This window comes from Spodoptera frugiperda, chromosome 8 (genome assembly GCF_023101765.2).
Source record: "Spodoptera frugiperda isolate SF20-4 chromosome 8, AGI-APGP_CSIRO_Sfru_2.0, whole genome shotgun sequence".
Classification (NCBI taxonomy): domain Eukaryota; kingdom Metazoa; phylum Arthropoda; class Insecta; order Lepidoptera; family Noctuidae; genus Spodoptera; species Spodoptera frugiperda.
In genome coordinates, this window is record NC_064219.1 from 10,746,215 (window position 1) to 10,768,436 (window position 22,222).

At 36.5% G+C, this 22,222-nt stretch overlaps 1 protein-coding gene across 1 annotated transcript in view; it reads left to right on the forward strand.

Annotated features, from left to right (window-relative positions):
• LOC118275404 (homeobox protein homothorax) overlaps positions 1-22,222 on the forward strand; it is a 120,812-nt gene that overhangs the window by 59,314 nt on the left and 39,276 nt on the right. The window contains exon 4 of the mRNA XM_050695671.1: positions 8,310-8,386. Coding sequence (XP_050551628.1) covers positions 8,310-8,386 — 77 coding nt within the window. The remainder of the gene's footprint in view (positions 1-8,309; positions 8,387-22,222) is intronic.

The following is a 22,222-nucleotide window of genomic DNA, read 5'->3' on the forward strand; positions in this document are numbered from 1 at the left end:
TCTTGACATTTTCTGTCTTTCTTTTTAATATCAGGCTCCTTTGATACCAATCAGATTGGTCACCTGAATAGAGAAATAGAGATACAGGTGTAATCTTAAAAACGACACTATAAAAATAAAGATAAACTGAACAAGAAAATTCCCTTTCACCATTTAAAAACAATAACATTAGTTACGCCTCCAGTTTTATAGAAGTTTAGTCTAATTCGAATTGCATTTTAATAATCCAGTAGGCGCATCAAACTCAAATAATTTCCAATAGATACTATAAAAACTTCATGTAATCGATACTAAGCTATGGACACACAGACGGGCTCACACTGTCACACCACAGCCCTATAATGCATGTTTTATCTCACATAACGCGCTATCGACTGTGTAAATGCAACGACCGGTATATTTTCGAATCGATTCATTCGAATCAGAATCGAATGGACTCGATTATTATTTATTCGCTCGCGGCACTAATCAATGCGCGACACGCGCTTAATTTATGCAACCGATTCGTTACGGATTTGGTAGTTTTAGTTGCATTTTTTATTTAGGCGATTTTATTTTTCGATGCGAATGGTTTAGTCGATTTTAATAGGGATTAGTTTGATATTGAGTGTTATTTTCGTTGTTTGGAAATGTTTTGCCAAAATAATAATGTTGTAGGGTAATTAAACAAAATTTGAGAGTACTAAATTAATGTCAGTCTTCCCATTTTGTCGGTCCACAATCTAAGCGTTGTATCGGCTGTGACGGAGGCACAATAGCCCGGTTCGAGCGCCACTTTTTGCCAGCCCTACTGTTATTTATTACTTCGAGTCGCATGCAAAACAGACTGAATTGACGCACACTAGGGTTGCTGCGCGATTTTCGGGTATATTTTTATTTTTACAAAATTTCTCCATTACGAAACATCCTAGGTGCATTTAGGCATGATATAAACATATGAACATATGTTTTTAATGACATCTTCAGTAATTGCAACCTTTTTAAGATCACCATTTTGTCAGATACAACTCTACATATATTTATGCTGATTAGATTTTTACCAGTAAACTATTCATATTTGAAACCTTAGATTCATCTTAAGAAAAAGATAAGTAAGGAAATATAAATCGGATTAGAAGTACCTAAACAGAAATCTTGAACCATATCAAAAACTCACAACCTAGACATTATGTAGAACTTAAGGAAACTCTAAAATGTTTTGATATGTCAAAAGACGTGTTAAGCTGCATGTCTCCTGCCAGCCCTATGGTCTCGGAGCATCCTCCGAGCACCTCATGAATATTACTTCTTTTTACATTTACCTCACATTTATTGGCAACCGTTTGAGCTCACCGCCTGCCCAGGCGCACATGCGCTATTATTTCCTACAGTCACCACTCATGAAACCTATCACACACAATTCCCAACTCTACACACATCACACAAGACTGCAAATTGAATGATCTAAATAGGAGCCTGTTCCACATACTTCTTTTTCTTAATTTTTAATGATACGGCCTCTTTTGATGTCCCGATTGATATGCAAAACTCTTTATTGTTTTACTTTTGTAGTAAGAGAGTGCCCAAACATAGTGTGGGGAACAGAAACTGTCTTATTGTGTACAATTAATGGTTGATTTTATATGGAGATGTTTGTGTGATGCTGAAAACCAGTTTATCTTTTCTAACATGTCTCATATCTGAAACGCCTAAGACTAGACACAGTCTTGTTCAATTAAATTAGTCAGTAAACAAAGCTGTAGTGGCTCCCACAACGCAACTATGGGCCACAATCCAACACATGTCACCTATTGTCCCAATTCCATCATTGTGCGACAGGTACTAGGCTAACATAGCACGCTAGGAGTTAGAACGCACCTATCTCATTTCCTAGCCCAGTTGCGGCTTCCGAACGGCCGTCAGCGCGGACTCTTCCGGCTCCACAGATTAGTATCGACGCCATTTACCGTCTCACTAGCGCCATTGTTGGTATTGCGATTCACGGGAATAATGGCGGCAGCGTTTTAGTGAAAATCCGATTTTCAATTTTCGGTTCTCGGGAACTGTGTTTAATCTAGTGCGGAGCTCGTATTGGCTTTGAAGGCAGAGGACGGCTTGTTTATCTGTGTAACTACTTTACCAACTCAAACTTGGTGACTTTTAAATAAAGCAAAAAAAGAAAATATAATTTCATGACAGTGCTATTTTCACGCAAACATACGAAAAAAAAAACACACAAACCGCGCAGAATGTCCACAATTCGAACAGTACCCGAAAAACTATTTTCGGTTTCGCACGATGGCTGTCCATTACAGATCTGCATAATTTAGGCGCTATCCTGTCGCGGTGGCTCTGGATGGGCCACTTGAATACTTTATACCATCGAATCGTCAGCTTCGTAAAAAACCCTGTTTTATATGCCACTAGGAAAATTGACAGGTGTCTCTCGATTAGCGGCACATCCCATTTTTAGTTTTACACTAAAAGTGAATTAGCGGTGTACTGCTCGGCCGGTATTTTAGGATTTAGTACGATTCATTCCGAGCGGGACATGTGTTAGATCAATCAGTTTTGTTGCTTTTTTATAGAAACTGAATCAAATGAATAGTGGCATTTTTATGTCCTATTATTATTTGGTTGTAGCGAGATTTAGAGCGTTAAAGTTCTTTATTATATGTATTTTATTGGTTATAATCCCATAATCTCACACTTTTACAACATAACTGACGCAACTAAAACACGACGCCCATCAATCTTGGCGCTTGGCGGAAAAAAGCAAAAAAGCCAACTACAGAAAATATTTCACATTTAAAACGACAATGTATCGCCGGCCTCGTGTTCGCACATAAACAAAACATAAAATAAATAAACAAGGAGACACGTCGAGCAGAAAACAGAAGGACTGGGAGGGTTGTGATAGTGCTATCCATCACGCGGTCACATCTCTTCGATAGGGTTAGGGCACCTCCGTACCTTTATGTGTCCCTGGTGGGACATAAAGGCCCCGAACTAGGGGTCCATAGTTTTTTGACGTCTATTTGTGGTCGGTTCCTGCCCTCTAACGACTTTTGCTTGTAAACTATGCTCAAAATAGCTTCGTGTAGTGTTGTATTAAAATATCAGAGATTTTGAAAGGAGGAGCATCAGATGGGCTTTAAAATTAATTGAAATGGGGCCTCGACAGATGTAACTGCAGATATTAAATATACTTAGTGTAAATAAAGGTTTGATATTCTTGTTTAGTTTTGTTTGAAGTGGGAACAGCTGAGAGGACCATTTAAATTTAGCAATGTATCGTGTATTACATACAATATGTCTCTAGTAATTTGATGGCAATAGAGTTCACTTTTGTACTTCTTTCTCCATACAACGCACTACCTCCTGGGAATAGGAACACACGAGTTACTTCTTTTTACGTAAAAAACACACAAAAACAATTGTCAAACTCATTTCGCGAGCTACTTTACATAACCTAAATGTACCACAAAAAAAACTTATTCGCGCTCTTTTTGACGCGCGGAAGCGGAGCGTGCATAATTTAAAGCTCAATCCGTGGATGTCACGTCGTTCTGCCGAAAAATTTAATCCATCACATGTTTCACATTCACTGTTTGCCGCGAAACCGTCTCTTCGGTAACCGAGGAACGTGTGGAATGAGATCCACTATTCGAACCATGTTCTTTATGTTATAACCCACGAAAAAGTGACGAAAACTTCCTTTATAAAAACGGAAGTAAAGCACGCAACTATCGACTAAGCTCGAATAAATCGACTAAAACAATCAAAGCGGCAACAACTCTAAACGACAATGCTCTATCAATAAACAGTATAGTAAAAGCTGTCAAACTTTTCACTCCGAAGTATTGGCGCGCCTCAACATCCCCTCAAGATAACCTAAAGTTCCTCCGAGACGAGCGCTATGATTTTTATTTTTACGACATTTCCGAAAATCACCGGGGCCCGTGAATATATTATTATTGTTATGGCAACATTGGAGTCTGGGAAAATTGTAAAATACGCCACACACTTTTCCCTCGCACAAGAATTATGCTTGCAGACGCATATCATTAGGGAATTTCGGTTTTCTGAATCCGCAGTCGACTGAATATTTTAGCGCGGTGTTTTTCAAGTTTTTCGTGGAGAATTTTCGTATTTGTTCCTGTTCAATTTATAATAGCTTTTGCCTTTATCCAAATTAGCGTTGTAAGTTGTAACATTAGAATATTACTCTTGTACTATTTCATGCATTACAATTTCATGAATTACATTTCAAAGAGCTTACTTTTTTACCTATGTGCTTGCGACGCCTTTAGAGTTGCGTGTGTACATGAGCAACGCTGATGGTTTATCATCAGAAGATCTGTCTGTTTTAAGGTTGCACAAATCAAACAAAGAGTATATACTAATTTCAGTTCAACAAAATAAGCTTATACCTTAGTTTCTAGAAGCCAAATCCGAAAAACTAAACCATTTCGATTATCCAACCGAAAATCAAGACATAATTCAAATTTAATTCGACAAAAGTCGTTTCTCGTGCTCCGAAGTCCCTCAACGCGTATTTACATATTCTCATTCGCTCACCCCATAGATTTAGGTGGCAACAAATGGATTGTTTCTCCTCCACATAGCGAAACAAAATTTATAGTAGCAGAGCGGATTTTTCGCCTCCAGCCCTTTTTTCGACACACCGACAGGGCTGCCGATACGATCTTATTGCGAAAATATTATTATACACTTCTTTTTTTTTTTTGTTTTGTGAATACTTTTTGGTTTGGATACAATGATCTCGGTGTTGTATTTCAACATAAAGATTGAGATGACTTTACTAATTGATTCCTTGTTAAAATCATTTTCAAAAAGATTCAGAAGTGATTAGAACTAACACTCATATCAAATTGTCTGATTTTTTACCGGAACATTGAAAATACCAGATTTTCCAGAAAGTAACAGTATAAAATGTACTTACTTATATTAACGTGGCCTCATAGTAGCGTCCCTAACGCCTTTTTCTCTCGATTTTCGATATATCGACGACTTATGACGGGTATAATCGCAATTTTAATGTTCGCACGTGATTTACAGCGACCAACAGCGGACGAGGAGAGAACGGGATTGCTTTCGCGAAATTTGATATCTCTATACTGTTTATGAGACCCTGGTGCATACGTTTGAAAAACAGTATGGGAATGATTGAATATTTCCTTGTTTTGTTTAGATTTTTCTTGCTTTTGATTGACTCTTTGATTTAAGAATGCTTTAACACGTTCACTGCGGCTGTGCAAGATTAAGACTTACTGCCAGTGCTGTACAAGTCACATACTTCCCGTATCAAGATTGCCTGATGTGCGTTACGACGTCTATGTTCCCGTTTGTAGTCCTGACTTCAACCCTCCACAGAGACATGGAAACTCTATTTTTTTCTGTACCAATACATAGTTAACATCCTTGTGTATACAGCTGCAGTAGCACGGGGTTCTTAGTAAATGTTCGCATGGTTGATTTTACGGGAAAATACTTGTCGTGGCGCATACAACAGTCGTATTGCTAGGGATGGGGTATCACAAAAACGTTGTTTTGTTTTAGATTCGAGTATTACACAATCAACAAAACCTTTTTTGTAATAAAAGTAATAATTGTTAACAAAAACAGTAACTTCTTATTTTAACAAACATTAACAAAACAGTAACTTCTTATTTTATAAAATTATTTATTTGTTTTACTTGATAATCTAATCATCAGAAAAAAAATACTTAAAAAATAATAAGAGTAGTAGGTGCCATACCATGAAATGAGATAATCCTTAATAATAATTCTTTACATAACATCCTGCATAATCACGACTAATAGGAACTTTATGTAGGATATCGCGTTCTGTAAAAACGTATTGACAAGGCACAGCACTATGACTAAATGAAGCTCACGGTTTAGGATACGGCCAAATAGTTCCCGTATCGCACTATTGTACAATAATTACCTTTCTGTGCGTTACGACAAAATAATTCCCGTACATTTTTATTCTTAAATTTGAATACACTATAAGTAAGCACATCGGGAATATAGGTGTCTCTTTTTTACGTGAACGAATACTTGAATAAATCACCTCCGCACTGAGAGTAAAACCAGGACAACTAGCTGCCGCACAGAGCAAGACTCAATTACAACCAAATATTTCCCGTAACGCAGTGAACGTGTTAAACAAAAGTCATATTAAGATGCGTCAGAGAGAATTTATTTATCATCAATGTTTTTCTCTGAAAATAATAAATTTATTTGTATGTAACACAGTAAAAAATAACCCCTGTTTGGCCAGCAATAACTCGAGATTTTAGCTATCTTTTCTTGTACTTTCCAAACATGTAAATAATTCATAAGAATCAAAGTAAAAACATTTCTTATTCTTTAATGTTTTCGATTGAAAATCAATTACTTTCTTCTTTCTTGTGTTCCGACGGTTGGGCAAAAAGTCCCGACTGTTATAACATTGAATCTTTGACGATCCCGTTATCCGAGGACCTCTGCTTATCATATTTCGGTTTTTGTACCCACCTTAATGGTTCCCATAAATTTTTGATATCCACTTTTTGTAATGGAACCGAAAAAGCGATTCGATTGTGCTCTTTTTCTTAAGATTTTTAGCAAAAATCGAAAACGAAAAACGAGTAATACCAAATTTCGAATTATCGAAAAGTAAACAATAAAAAAATATCAAAAACAAAAACTTGATCACATTCCGATTGCGTCAATTGCACAACAAATAAATAATTTCTCACAATAACGATCCAAACTTTCATCGAACAGCAATCAACGTTGAATGTTAACAAAATCAATTTGGACGGAAACTAAATTAATATTCATCTTGTAATATGTGCGTCGAAATTATTCGAAATATCGATTAATCGCCGCCATCTTCCATATAAACAGACTGACGAACTAACAAACATACGAGAACACAAACCTAACATCCTGACTGTATGCATTAGGAATGCATTAGTGCAATTCGACAATAGCCAAACACCCGTTATTGGAATAATAAACTTAGGTGCGCAGGAGTTTGTAGACCTACCACGCGCTTTAAGGGTGTGATACACTGTACGGTGTGTGTATTTTAATAATAAAGTAGTTTCACAATCTGTTATCGGTTATTACAGTTTCATTTTGCATATAATTCAATGAATTTTATGATTTTATAACAATTTAAAAATAGTTTTTGGCAACACAGACATGGTACGGTGTCTGGCACAATCCAAAAATTCACAAAGATTTAATATGTAGATGTATAGTACTAAAACGCACAAAAATAAACCTCTATTCAGAAACCAAAAACCATACTAATGTGTGGTTCCTTAACACTGTCTAGTTTCCATAATGACGTCAAACTGACCGAAAACGAAAATTTTCAATAATATTTGTGCATTACAACATGTCGTTCTTAATTTTAAGTGAATCACAGACATTATGAGCAAAGGTAAACACATTAACATCTTAGTCGAAGTGATGCGACGTAGCCAATCAGAATCAAAGACGATGTATTTAGGGAATGCGCCCGCGCCCGTTGTGCCACCATCTTAACTTGCGCGTGCGGCTCCACCAAGACAGTTAGTTTACTTTAACTGATGCGTTCTTACAACACTTGGTAAAAATTAAACGTAAATATTTTATTTATGATAGCTCCTGTTAATTATTACTTGATACTAATATAATCAACTTAAAAATATGAGTATTTTACTCTTGGGAGACATATTTCTTAGTACTAAGGTTCAACCAGGGACTCGAACCGACAATAACTTAATAATTTACACACATACCTCAAAGATGTACTAAGGTGAGATAAAACGGAGGAGGTCTCGTGGGGCGCGAAGCTCTCTAGTTGCACGCCAAAAACCAATAACATTAGGACGGTACGTGTTGCGTGTTTCTGTCGCCCTGGTAGCTTTCTGTATGAACGGTGTACTAGGATGAATAAATGATGTCATTTTCCTCTGTTTATCGGTAAAGGAAAGATAAAAATTACACTTCTAACTTGAAAAGAAAAATGCTTAAAACGATCTCGTTACTTGTTTTACATGTTAAAACCAACGTCTCCATTGCAAAAAATCTCGAACAAACAAAGCCAACATTAAAACCAATTCATTTATCCTATCCTTTGGAAATCTTTTAAAAAAAATAACCTTAAAGTGTCCTAAAATCGTATTGTTCACACAATCGGCCGAGAGAACGGTGGGGCCAATTTAATTAGAATCAATTTAGATTTGTTCGACAATAATTGGATGTTCTCAAATTCCATTGGAGGTCGACTCGTTTCGTTTAAAATGTGTTTTTCTTTGTTACAGCACCCGTACCCTTCGGAAGACCAAAAGAAACAATTAGCACAAGATACAGGGTTAACGATACTACAAGTTAATAATTGGTAAGTTATAGATTATAGTTTATGTGTTTAGTAATTAATCAGTCGTATTTTTGAACCGTGGTGACATGTAAAAAGGATTTATTGAATAAGTGACAATCGAAGCGAAACTCTTTTAGCATGAAGACAAGCTTTCGCCGTAAAAATATCAATAAAATTAAAATCGAGTTGCAATTATTATGATATTGCAGAATTCCGTCTATTTTCTCAAGTCAAAACATATCTGGACAATGTAACAAACAACCACAGCCCAGAATTACGAAACAAAACAACAGAGCCACACTCATCTATCGTAAAATAATCATTAAAAAGTGCCTCCTCCACAAAACAATATCTTCGCATGGATAAGTTGTCTCATAAAATGACCAATTGAAACCAGACTGCTATAAGATTGGTTACATATACTACAGCCACGGTTTTATTATTGGCCAAGGAACCGTGTAGCGTTGGCAACAGAACTCCCACATAAACTACACGTGAATTTAATGTTTAGTCTGACTGTACGTTCTTAGAAATGGTGTGGAGTTTGAAAATCAGAAATGGGACGATTTTCCTGTTTTAGTTGAAGAAATTATAACAAATACGTAATTATACTATAAAACAAAACATATAATCGAAAATAGTTTCTTGTTTCCATTTAGCAGAATTTTACTGCACAAAAATAGATTCGATTTTCATCATGTTCTAAAAACCAAATTCTCTTTAATACAATTCATAATCTTTCTGATCAATCCAACCTTCAACAAATATCCTGTATATATTGAAAAATTAGAAGCTTCTTGCTCTGTCCCCTTAAAAAAACTCACGACTAAAACCGCCAGCTAAAACCTATACTTCTTATATCCCAGAAAAATAATACACAAGCTACATCTCACACGAACAAACCCGCGGTTAGAGCTAACACAAGAATGACTTCAACTATCTTCACAATCAAAAATGCAAACAAAATTGCAAGAAGGGACTAGGACATGTTTATGCTTCCCACGGCGCATTATTAAATCCATTTTATACTAGGGCCAGATACACAGTCGTAAAATACTATATTTTAGATCATTTACGCTTAAAATAATCAAGAAACTCCACCATTTTAAGTTGAGCTATACTGAAATAGGATTTGTTGGTGTACTGGAGAATTTTGCTTGAAACGATGAAGAGAGAATGGGTCTGTTAAAATTGGTTGTGGAGTGTGTTGGTTGTAAGATTGTAGCGGGAGAAAATAGTTGAGAGTACCGTGGTTTTAAAGAAAGTTTTGAAAAACAATTGAACACTAAAGAATTTTTAAACAATTCAAGTTCGTACTTCAACATTTTTTTGCTTTGGTCGAGGCGAGAGGGAGTGTCAAACTCTAGTCCTACTTTTCGAGCCAGAGCCACGGCAAACTCGCTAGGTAGTCCGCAGCTCCGGATCAGGCATCAGTCCTACTGGGCCCCATCTGTGGTTCTTACTGAAACATTGGAATCCAATTCATAGCCATACAGATTAAGCTAAAATTAAAAATGTTTACAATTGAAAATCTCAAAGACACATAGGTACATCTGCATGAGTTTCTATTTCATTAAAACCATACCTCCAGAATAACACCAATGAACATGAAACACCTCTCAAGAAAAAAAATCTCTTAAACACCCAATAACTTACGTTGAATCAGCTGATTGGTTGATCAGAGTGGAAAAAAATCCATATTGTTAATCATAAAAGATTTCCCATGTCAATCGGTACTTATTTAATTTACTTTCCATTCCATCTTGATGACTAGTCATTTTCCAATGATCGGAGCTCAGCTTATTGCTAATGGATGATTTCTATTTAATACTCCCTCATAAGCGGAACTTCACTTGAAGAGGTCTGTGGTATTGTTGATAGCGATTTTAACAGCGATTTATTTGCCTTTAAAAATAAGTTGTTTTTCTGCTTTTTGGCTAGTATTTTTGACTTTATATCTGAAGTGTTTGCTTTGAACCAATAGAATCTCCTTTGTACCTATGAAGGTTCCTCTAAAAATACGTTAATAAGTGTCATTTTCTCGATAAAACCCTAAGAATTCTGGTAATATGTCTTCTTGTCTACTCTCCCTAAAAGTAAACATACACAATTACACATCTCTTAGACTTGTTCTATACTGACTTATGCTAGGAGTGTCATTTAAATCAAGTTCCATACTTATTTATTTAACTAGTTTTAACACTCAACCTTTCACATTTGCCATGACTATTATAAATCGCTAATCGCTATCTATATGAGCATTGCACACAACTAAAATTCCAACAATAACATTTTAATACTGATTAGTATTCAAATGGAATAACGTAAATCTATTGTAATGAGTCGCCCGACGCCTGGAGGCGCGCTTGTGTTGAGCATAGTGCATTCTTGTATCCGACCAGGCAGACCAATGCGGTGGATGTGGCAATATGAACATTTTATAAATTAACATCTTCAAGTTTGTTTTTTTTAGGTTGAATTTTATTCATGCATCGACTAATGCTTTTATGAAACATAAATGATTTTCTCACTTTTTTATACCATGTAAAAAATTCAGAGGCAACTTGTTCTCACCAAACGAATTCTTTCAGCATCTTTCCTAATTGTTAATCCTATAATTAAAATGACTAATATCAAAAGACAGGCATCACGTTTTTTTCGCGTAGTTACACACCTCCACAAGTTTTTGATTATTATAATACCTCATCCAACGTGTAATTAACTCCTAACCTCCTGGTACACGAAGACGCAAGCTGACTGACGAGGTCACAGGTCGACTTTGAAGCGCCTTTGTCTATCATTGTGCCTATCCCGTTATGCGTTCCTGGTACCGCTACACAATTAAGCTATGTAATTATGGGGTTTATTACTCTGTCAAATAATGAGTGTTACCTCTTATTGAGTTATGACATCCTGGTATGTGACGAGATTTATGTATGAAGCTTCATGTGCTCGTAAAAGTTGGTAAATTGCTTTCAACTTTACATATTCTTCCTGTTCAAATAAACCGCTTTTTAGGGTTCAATATACCGTTCACACACCACAAAACAAGACAAACACAGTGCTGCAAAAGTAATAAAATTAATTAATCCTATAACCTCATAAAATACAATCATAAGTGTAAATAAGGTTGTAAACCGTTTATAAAGTTAAACCCCAATTACACTAATCGTTAGTAAAAAAAGTGTAAACACAGTCAGCGTAAACGAGAGAGTCATTTTTGGCAGTAAACCCATTAGGAAGGGTTCTCGAAAGCGAGCTGTGTGAACAGGTGTGGAGGCGACTTTATTGCCATGTAGGGGCCACATGCAGCAGATATATTTACTGTACTATTTGCACTTACTTACTGGTTATATGACAAAACATTTAGATAAAAAAGGTAGAAAGTTTTAGGTAATTTTAAAATATTTTCTGCCATTCATCTAAATTCTGGATTACAAACTACATTTTCCATATTCAATAGCTAAAAATACGGTAGGTAAAAAAGCAAAATTTTTCATGACTCGGTACATTTTATTTTACATAGGTAGCGTTCACCGTGACGTGCAAAAAGTAGCTTCAAAACGATGACACGTCACAATTTCCTCTGTGTCCCACATTTCCATCGGCCCTGGTCACCCCACAGACCTCTCGAGAGCGATACTCTGTAAATATTACATTAGCTCGTTCACTTCTACGATTTATGTCACCCTGGTACATTTGAACTATTTGGATGATTGTCCATTACTTTAATTGATAGAAAAAACACTTCTAAATTCTATATAAACATAGGCATTGCTGTTAATGAAGTAATTGGGTTTAGGTTGGAGAAAAGCGGATTAAAAATTCAATGTAAATTATTGAATGAACCACATTAAACATTTGAAGAAGCGCGAATCCGATAATGAAATGGTAAACAGAAAGGGAATCCAATCCAGACGGATGGGATTCCCTCGAGATAGGAGAGAGGTAAAGGAAATTTAAAATTCAAATAGTCGCACGCCTTATCAATTACAAGTACCAGGATCGCAACAATAACGGACGGTGACAATTCCTCGTTCAGCCGTTCTTAGGCGAATTTGCATCTTCATACAATCGCAATTAGGGGCGCGCACATTAATTCGGGAACTCCCAGCGGCTCGGCGGTGCCCGCCGTTTCAATTTGATGGAACTCGAATACAACCTTGTAATGCTAAGCTAATGTAATTATGGGACATTTGCATCAATGTTATGTGCGCCTGGTGGGCGAGCCGTTACTTTCAATATACTATCTGAATAAATTTTGTTGGTGTTTATCGTAATTTGCTCATTAGGGTGATAAAAGCTGGTTTCCTTATCATGCTTAAGCTTCGTTTCATGTCTGTTACTTCGCTAATGCCCGTAGATGGTGAGAAGCTAGCACTACATTAATTACTGCAGTAATTTACTCTGGATTACTTAAGTGTTCATTCATTTTTATGTTTATAACAAAACAACACAAAAGAAGTTTATCAATCTTCATGATGCGGTTTTAACGAAGAACGTGCATAGAGTGTGAAGTTTGGGAACTGGCTACATTTTGTGTGTTCCTCTATCTAAGTCACACGCCTTTATTGCCCTGAGTTTTGCTTATCCTCTAAGGCAAAACTACGTGATGATACCGCTTACATTTATAAAGAACTTCCTCTAGTTTGGTTCGTCTCCCAGCTCCGTTCATGTATTATTCCTGCGCCACGCCACCGTTAGACTAGCATACTGAATTTGTTATCACATCTTAATATTTGTTCCGTGTTGTGTTGTGTAGCCTCTCTCTGACGCTGAGTCCCTGGTGGCAGCAGGATTACAAATGTATTTTTATTTTTGTTTCCTGTCACCTAAATTGCTATGAATTTACAATGGCTTGCGTCTTTGCGGGTTCACATTATATTTATGTGTGTAGAGGCTGGGGATTAAAAGATGTGGGAATTCGTTCTTGAGATGAAGCTACGCCAGCTCTTATATCTTATATTTAAAAATCTTTCTGCGTATTTTCTTTAACTAAAGTGTTAGCTGACCCTCCGACACGTTACCCTTCCATATAGGCAGGCAACCTACAGCCATGGCCGTCAATACATCCACGGTACGACGTGCCAACAAAAGGCTAGTCGCCACTTGAAATTGGATACTGTATCGGGACAATGGACGAGCTCCCTTACTGTTAGGGATGCCACAGACTTGGCTATCTTGTTAATTTTCCATGGTTGTGTCGATTTCATACTAAAATCAACATTATTTTAACTATCTTTGGTATTTGTAGGTTAAAAATCTTTATATTGTTTATTAATCACCATAAATTGATCTTATTATATCAATATCGGAAGGTTTATGACGTGCCACATCTTGATAAACACTATCGTTAACCAGCTAACGCGGCTAGACTGTCTGAGGGACAATGGCTGGTACAATAATAGGGTATAAACAAGGGGCATCCCTAGCCTACAGTATCGCAGTCCGGGAGACATTGCACCGACGTTGCGACACACTACATTAGCCAGCTACAGCCGGATTACATTTGATTAGTAGTCAATAGATGGCGCTTATGTCAATTGTCGCGATAATTATTACTAAGCACGCCTGTAGGTACCTCCGGCGTCTGGCGTGAGTCTAATTAAGGGATTCTGCTGGTTAATATGCGAAAGTGAATTTATGTGTGTGTTTTAGGAATTAGAAGGGACTTGGGGGGCATATTGATGAGGTAGATGACTATTATGCAGACAGAGTGCTTGGTTTTTAAGGAGTTCTTGGAAAAATATCGTATTGAAAGCAGAAGTCCATGATATTGCGACCTCTTTTCAAAATGCTCATCAGTTAATCTCTTTATAAAACAGAATACACTTTCTACAAAAACTTTGGTTTCAAGCAAAAATAGGCAACAAAAAAAGACTCTATGGATTCATGGAAACCATGGAAATTGAATGCAATGAAAAACAATACTTCTACACAGTTATCTAAGGTTCCCCCTAAAGGGTAACACGTATAACACTCAGGAATAACATGTTAAACAACCATCACGGTTTGAGGGATCTCGCGTACCTCATAGAAAATAACAATTTGCCACTGAACGGGGCGCTAGTGAGAGCGAGGTGATGAGCGGAGCGAATTGTGTTAATAGTAGCTAAGTCAGCGTTAATTGGGCATCTTCTTAGGAACTGGTACGTAGGTAACATGATATACCAACTGCCAAATTACTTATTGATTAAAACTAATAGTGTTTGCCTTAGCGTAAAATAATAGAGCTTACGCTTGGCTAAGCTAAGATTTCACGACGGTAGTCGCACAGTTTTCATATACTTTGGAAACTGCAGACTGCCTACCGGGTTACCGGAGCTCCGGCCTGAAAAGCAGGAGTAGGAACGGGGTATTTTTAGTCAGTATGAGGCTGACACTTCTTCTGATTTTCTCCTGTTAAAAAATTAAGATATTCAAGAAACTCCTCAGCTCATCAAGTTCGAAACTTACTATCTAATTAGAATACACTTCACTAACTAAGAATTAGATTTGAAGTAAATCTATACAGACAATTCGTTTATTCCTCGTCAAATACTAGTTTCATTGCTACCCCGCTATCAAAGGCACCCAACCCCAAAGCAAGGTGCTTCATACCTCATATCGTAACAATGAACAGAGTTAACTACTCATTGCGAGGGACGTGGGTTGTGTGCCGTGCAGGTTATACGACGATTTTATTACCGCACTGTTTGTCTTGCTCGGAAGACATGCTAGAATTGTCAGCTACTGGCAAATTACTTGTGTAAGGATTTTACTGTATATTGTTATGTTCGCACCTCTTGTTACTTATGCTCTCCTGGTATCGATGCATTTGAATCTTAGAGTTTTTCAAGAAAAATTTAAAAGAAAATTCTTAATTATATTAGTAAAGTTTTAGTAGAGTTTTACAATTACTAAAATGTTTTTTTTTTTCAGTTATCTTTTCTAAATAGGTATTATATTTACGAGAAATATTACAGATCCCACTAACACTAAGTGGACAGATCCTCGACCCTTTCTAGTGATGGACCTACTTAAAGCTGGAATCCGGAATTGGACTTTTTTTAGAATCAAGTCATAAATCTGGTTACTGAAGATCAAGTTCTTTTGCTTAACTATTACCAAATTCGTATTTTTAGATAGTATTATTACTGTTATAAATGACAAACACCAAGAAACCAGTCAGCCCACAACACAGCATCAAAAAAGAAAACAAAAGACACAACAAAACATTACATTATTCCAATTACTCCATTATCTTCCCCGAATTGTCACTTACACTTCAATCAACTATCCCGGAACTATTCCTTTCATCCCGGGATCCCAGCGGGTACAACACTAGCATCCCCCGTCAGTGAGGCACGCAATAACCCCGGCGTTATTCCGGCAATTACGCGTTACTCTCACCTGTGACACGAAATGAAAATACCAGAGGCACACGTTTTCATCACACTTCTACCGAGCTTCTGATACCCTGGTACTTTGAGCGTTTGAGGTAATTTTCCTAGAGCGAACTATCACAAGATTAATTTTCATTTTGACCCGAAACTAGCGTTGGGGAAATGTGGTAGGTAATTATAGCATTCGTACATTAAGTTTATTTATAAAATAGTATTGAATTTCATTATTCATGCGTGCTAAAGCAGCTATGACGTCATAAATAATTATACAAACAACCTAATTATAATTGTTCCACCACAATGAAAATTAATTCCACATTTTCCGTCTCAAATATCAATTAAAACAGATTCCGGTTTCCGATAACCCACAAAACACGAACAATAATAAAGTTGGAACTGCGTTACATGGTATAACGGGGCAGACAAGCCATTGCTCCGGTAATCCTCCAAAGACAGCCCGTAAAGATATTTAACAACGATTCCTTATCAACCATCCTTACAAATTCACCGTCGTTTCATCCCCTTTATGAGGTCTTCCCGACTCAAAATTGTAAAACAAATCCGCGGTACTAGGAGCCGACCTTGATAACGGTCCCCAGGGCTTTTGCTCGTCTTATAGCCCTTCGAAGTGGTACAAACTCTCAAATTGTCCATCAGGAATCACTGACGGACCGCGCCAACGGTTTACGACCCCTGAAAGGCCGCATAAAACAGCTTGTGAACGGCACTTAGGTTTAATACCTCTGGATTTTTCTTTAGCGCCACAGTTTTGTGTTGTTTCCTTAAAAATGAGCCGGATTTTTGTGGAATTAATTTTAAATGAGGAACTTTTGCTGTTGAATTTCCTTACTGCTAGTAACTTATGAAGTCCTGGTACATGAGAATAGAACTTCATGAAGATAGTCAATCATTTTACAGTTGTGCATCACCACTTATTTTTATTAAAGTCAAAGTCAAATAATTTATTTCAATTAAACTAGAAATACTTAGTCACTTTTGAAACGTCAACAAATAAAAAAATAAATAATAGTATGTCAGTCAGTCCGTCAGCTAGTTGCTCATACTCCACTCAACAACTTTACAAATAGAAAATAAAAATACCCATCACCAAAAACCCAACACACAAATCAGCACATTACTTTCCCTTGCTCTGTAAAATCATTCCTTACAATTCAAAATGGTTTTAACATCGATACCGACCATTTGGAAGCAATCTCCTCACAATCATGCTTCCCCCTCAGATTTGCATGGGAGCACTATTTTGTTTTTGGCCGTTTAGTGCACTTATGTGTACTGAGGAAACGAATTGTTACCCTTTGGTGGAAACATACGGATTTTGAATACGTGCGGTTACGCTGCGTTTATTATGATAACTGGTGTAAAGAGAAAGCTTAGATAATACTTATTTTTCCTAATTATTCATTTAAAACTAGTCTAGTACACCCACTTTTCACAATTTATGTTGTAAGTCCCATGTAATAGGAGGTGAGCCTATTGTCATATACCGGGCACAATTCCAGACTCCCTGCTACTGAGAAATTTTCGTAAATCCGATAAACGGCTAGCATGGCTTTGCCCGACCCGGGAATCGAACCCGAGACCTCTTGTCCGGCAGTCGCACTTGCAACCACTCGACCAACGATGCAGCATTACGTGCCATATTGTGCACCTATGCCTACCCCATTTGGGGATTAAAGGCGTGACGATATGTATGTATGTATGTAACTAGTCTAGTAGGCCCAATTACCCGTCTTCCCAATCTTCACCTTTTCCCTAAATTCTTAAGTCCCCCAAAAAGCCAGTAACGCTTTGGGTGGCAGCGATTGCTTACCATCAGGTGATAAGTCTACACGTTTACCGAAATTCCAAATTAAAAATACTAATTTTGCTTGAGCCAGTGTCCTATTGAACCCACTCTTAAGTTAAATCGTAAAACGACATTAATATTTACTTAGACTATAAAAATGCAGATATTTAATTATTCCGAACAAGTCTATGTAAGAGATTAAACAAGCAATTACATCATTATATAAACGTATCATACATAAGAGAACACAAAAGTAAATATTAGGTAACTATGTAAATTCAATTAAATTGCTAACTTAGGGCAAGGCACGGTGTCATGGAAGTCTTGTGCTCAAAACGTAATTCAATGATTACAGTAATCATTAAATTATGCGTTTGCAAATATTCATAGAAATGTATAATATTATGACTCATAATTATCGGTAAATATACTGTTATTTACTGGTATTTCGATAAATAGGTACCTACATACATACGTATTACGTACATAGGCATGATAAATAGGTAATAAATGTCCATCGATCGGTTTATAATAAATACTACTTACACATACTTCGTTTGTTAGGTAAATTTCTAAAATTACAATAATATATTAATGAATTCTCGTTCAAACCGGATAATTCTGGATTTTAACCGACATCGTGGTGAATGTATTGACGTCATAGTTCGTTTTTAGAAATTACTGTATGGATACGGTTAAGAGTAGTTGAATTATGCATTCATATTTTTGTACCTATATTAGTTGTTGCAAAAACAAGAAGTGAAAATTTACATGATATAGCAGAATCTCAGTTACAACAATCATCAGTTATAGAAGCCAGCAGGTCCTGTCTATAGAACATTTAATAAAATTAATTGCGTTTCATATTCCAAACACTATGACAGTAAGGTTAATGAATTTCCCAATCGATTTTATGAAACTTTACATTAATACCATAATCAGAAGTCTCGATCTCAACTTACAAATACGACATGTTACTAAAAGCGTGTCAGTTCAAAATTCTCCGCCGTATGTCCCACACCTCAAGAACCTCTCTCCATGATAAAACAGCCATTTCCTTGGCGTAATCGCGCAGCTTGAATTTTTACTGTCGATGCGTATCGCAGCGGGAACGCAGCGGAACCGCGACGTCTCCCACTCGAACAGAGGGGCCCTAGTTGATTCTTACGACTTTTACGACGACCGTTTTAGGGTTGTTCCAATGTTTTGTGAATGTTAAAGGAACCCTTTATCTGGTGGTGTACCAGCCGCGTTCCAAGGGTTATACTTACACTTACATATTTTATTTAGATGTACTGTAACGCGTTTGTAGTGGAAATATTGGTTTCTAATAGGCGGTGAATAAGGTATGATTTATGGAGTTTTGATTCTATAGATTTCGTTATAAACAAGATAACATTAGGTACGTCTGAATAATGTAACCTATATGTATATTAGGGATACTTTCTTAATATTTACGAATACGTGTTAGATAAATTAACTCAATAGCTCCATGCTATAATTGTAAGTGCATTATCACCTGCATGAACCTAAAAACCAGTCTCCAAGTGAAAGAATTTTGAGAATCAAATGCCTCAAAAAATGTCTGCTAGCTATCATAAATCTCAATAACAACGAACCCTAGAAGTAACGATAAACCAGACAGTAATTAAAACGGAAAACAAGTCCTTATTGCGAGAAAAACAATTACATTATAATAAGTGTTCACCCCACCAGGGTGCGCTGGTGTACTCGTCAAAATAATTCATTTTAATTTTCTTTATGGTGGAGTAAACCTTTATTTTATGACGTCAGAGGAGATAAAGTCCCGCGGTGATCTGAGGGTTACGGTCCGCCCTCGTACTCAGAGAGTGAGGGTTAACTGTCAAGTCGTTTCGTCTACCTGAGGAAGTAAAATTCACTATTACTATTGTCTTTTACTACCAGAAAAAGAAAATAGATCGTTAATTTAGAACGCAGTTTTAAATTTTTTACTATTTTTTTACTATGGCAAGAAAAAAAACGTCAGTTGTCATTAAAAAAAAGAAGTGTCAAAACTTCCCGCCAAAATGTGACGTTTACTTACGTTGAAGCAACCAACATCTGGGTACAGGGACTATACAGATCTCAAGGCACCTTACGAGACGCGGCGCGCAATTTTTTCGCCTTGTAAATATTAATTATAATTAAAAAAATGCTTTTGTGTACCTAAATAAATAATGGGGAAGCACTTCTTTGTGCCTAATGTTAATTAAATTTCTCCTTCCTCTTTGTTTAATGTGAGTGCCTTTTTGTGTTATGCCACGAGAATTAATAAGATGGCCGCCCGTCTACTATTGACGGCTGTAGGGTGCAGAGAAAAATATTAAACGTTATTATTTATCTCGTTTTAATTGGGATAAAATGTGTTTGATTGAATTTATTGGTTTTTGGGCTTTTCTGTCATATTTATTTGATTGGAAACTTTGATTAAATCGACTTTTAGTCATGAACTAATATAACGTCTAGAAATGGCCAATTCTATAATCTTACTAATATTGTAAATGCGAATGTTTGTGAGTTCGTATGTATGTTTGTTACCCAATCACGGCAAAATGGTATTTGTATGCAAATTGATATGTAAATCATCAGTTCATAGACCATTAGTAACTATTTCTTTTTGTGTTTTCATAAGTTATTGTGATTTTAAACGTCACTGAAAAAAACCTTACTAACCAACAAATACAACCGTAATTCCTTTATAGTAATCATAAAAAAGCAGCACACCATCATCCTATAAACTAACAGAACCACATAATCACCACAAAATGCAATAAACGATGTAATTACAAGTTTCTGTTTAATCAAATACATTTAATCAAACAATTTGTTTACCAAACAAATTTAAAATAACATTTCGTACGAAGAAAAATGTACGCACCCGTCACCGTACATAAATCTAGTAAATAATAAAAATCCGTGTGTGAAAACTATAAAAAAATACGAAAGGAACATCAAAGGATTGCTTGACACGGCCTCCATAAAGTTTAGCTAGTGTTTACGACCGGCGCCGCCTGCAGAATATCTGTAAACAGTCAGAAATTGATGTCTCCATAATTCGCTGCTGTTTTCTTTTTATACTATGCGGTTGATTTGTTGATTGTACGGCTAGACTGCAGACTAGTTTTAAAAGATGAGAAAATATCATTAGTTCTATGTGCGAGTTACAAGTTTACGTTAAAATGTTGTACTTTGTATAAAATTACCATTTTAATAACTATCTTTATTCAGCAGATAAATGATTTAGTTCGTTCCATCGTCCGTTACCTAGGTCAAGCTATAATAATAATCAACCTCTCCCGTCCATCCGTTAATATATTATGAAACACAAACAACAAACGTCAGAAGCTCAACAAACCCTGACCCAGTGCACGGCGACCCCTTTCGGGGCGTCTTTCCGCGCGGCCGCGTCATCATTTTTCACAGCTCCTCCATTTATTTTATCTGTGCACCACACGCTTTGCCCAACGGGCTCCGATAGCGCTGTTTCGTATTTCGAACATCACTTGCTGAGACGAAGAGATTTATGAACGCACCCATTCAGCTAGAATCCCCGAATGTTTGAATTTCGAACGTATTTTTTTCTTCGCTTGAAGAATTTACCGTTTTCTGCTAACGTTCGTATTTTCGGGCGGAACGTTTCGATTCTAAATTCAAAACGCCCAATGAGTTTTTCGGTTACTTTTTTTGGATTTGGAACCATTAATTCGCGACGTGAAAAAGAATCGGAAGAATCGTTGCAATGACACAGTCGGTGCAGAATGTCCAGTATTTTCATTAAAACATTAACTTAAACGTGAGGAAAAATGAACAAATTATCAAAAATCTGTTTACCAATTACTAAAAGGAAAAAAGAAAGATAAAATCAATAGGTTTTTTTAATTAATTACGTGCACAAATAATTAATATACATTATTATCATACACGTAATGGGCCCGTTTAGTTTGTGTTAAAGTGAAGCGCTGGCTCGTTTTAATTAAATGTCAGCATTCCAGCAAAAGGGCAGCCTTTATTAGACTGTTTAATTAATTCTACACAAATGGACACTTTAATCACTATTTTAAACGGGAATGTATATCATTTTTGAGAATAAAGCCTCGGCTTTTGGAATTTAAAAACGTTTAGTTCTTTGTTTATGGAATTGTTTATTGAATTCTTTGTTTAAAACAACAAATACATTTATGAAATTGATTTCGAATTGAGTGTTTCTAAATTCAAAGTTACCGATAAACCGTTCCATTTCTAAAGCACAGATTAAACCATTTACGAGGAAAAGAATCAAAGAAATTGCACGCAATATCATTTGGAACGTCTTCGCGCCCAAAATAAAACTAATCTAAGTCTTATTTAAAATGGTTTTTATGGGCTCCGTAATAAAGCATCCCCGAAGTCGATCCCGTAGGGCGCCGCCGTCAGCAAAAAGGTCGCAAATTCAGCTCCTCTGAACATTTCCCTATCTTATTTTCCATTTGACAAACATCATTACATCTTCCTGTGTCGCCCTCTCGCCAATTTTCGGAGGCTTTCGGGAGCGCTCGGGCGCACTCGGCGCGTTTCCGGAGTCGTTCGTCGTCGCTCAATTTTGAATGTTTATTTGAATTTAGAATGTTTTAATGTAATGAATGTTTTGTTTTGTATGGTGACAAG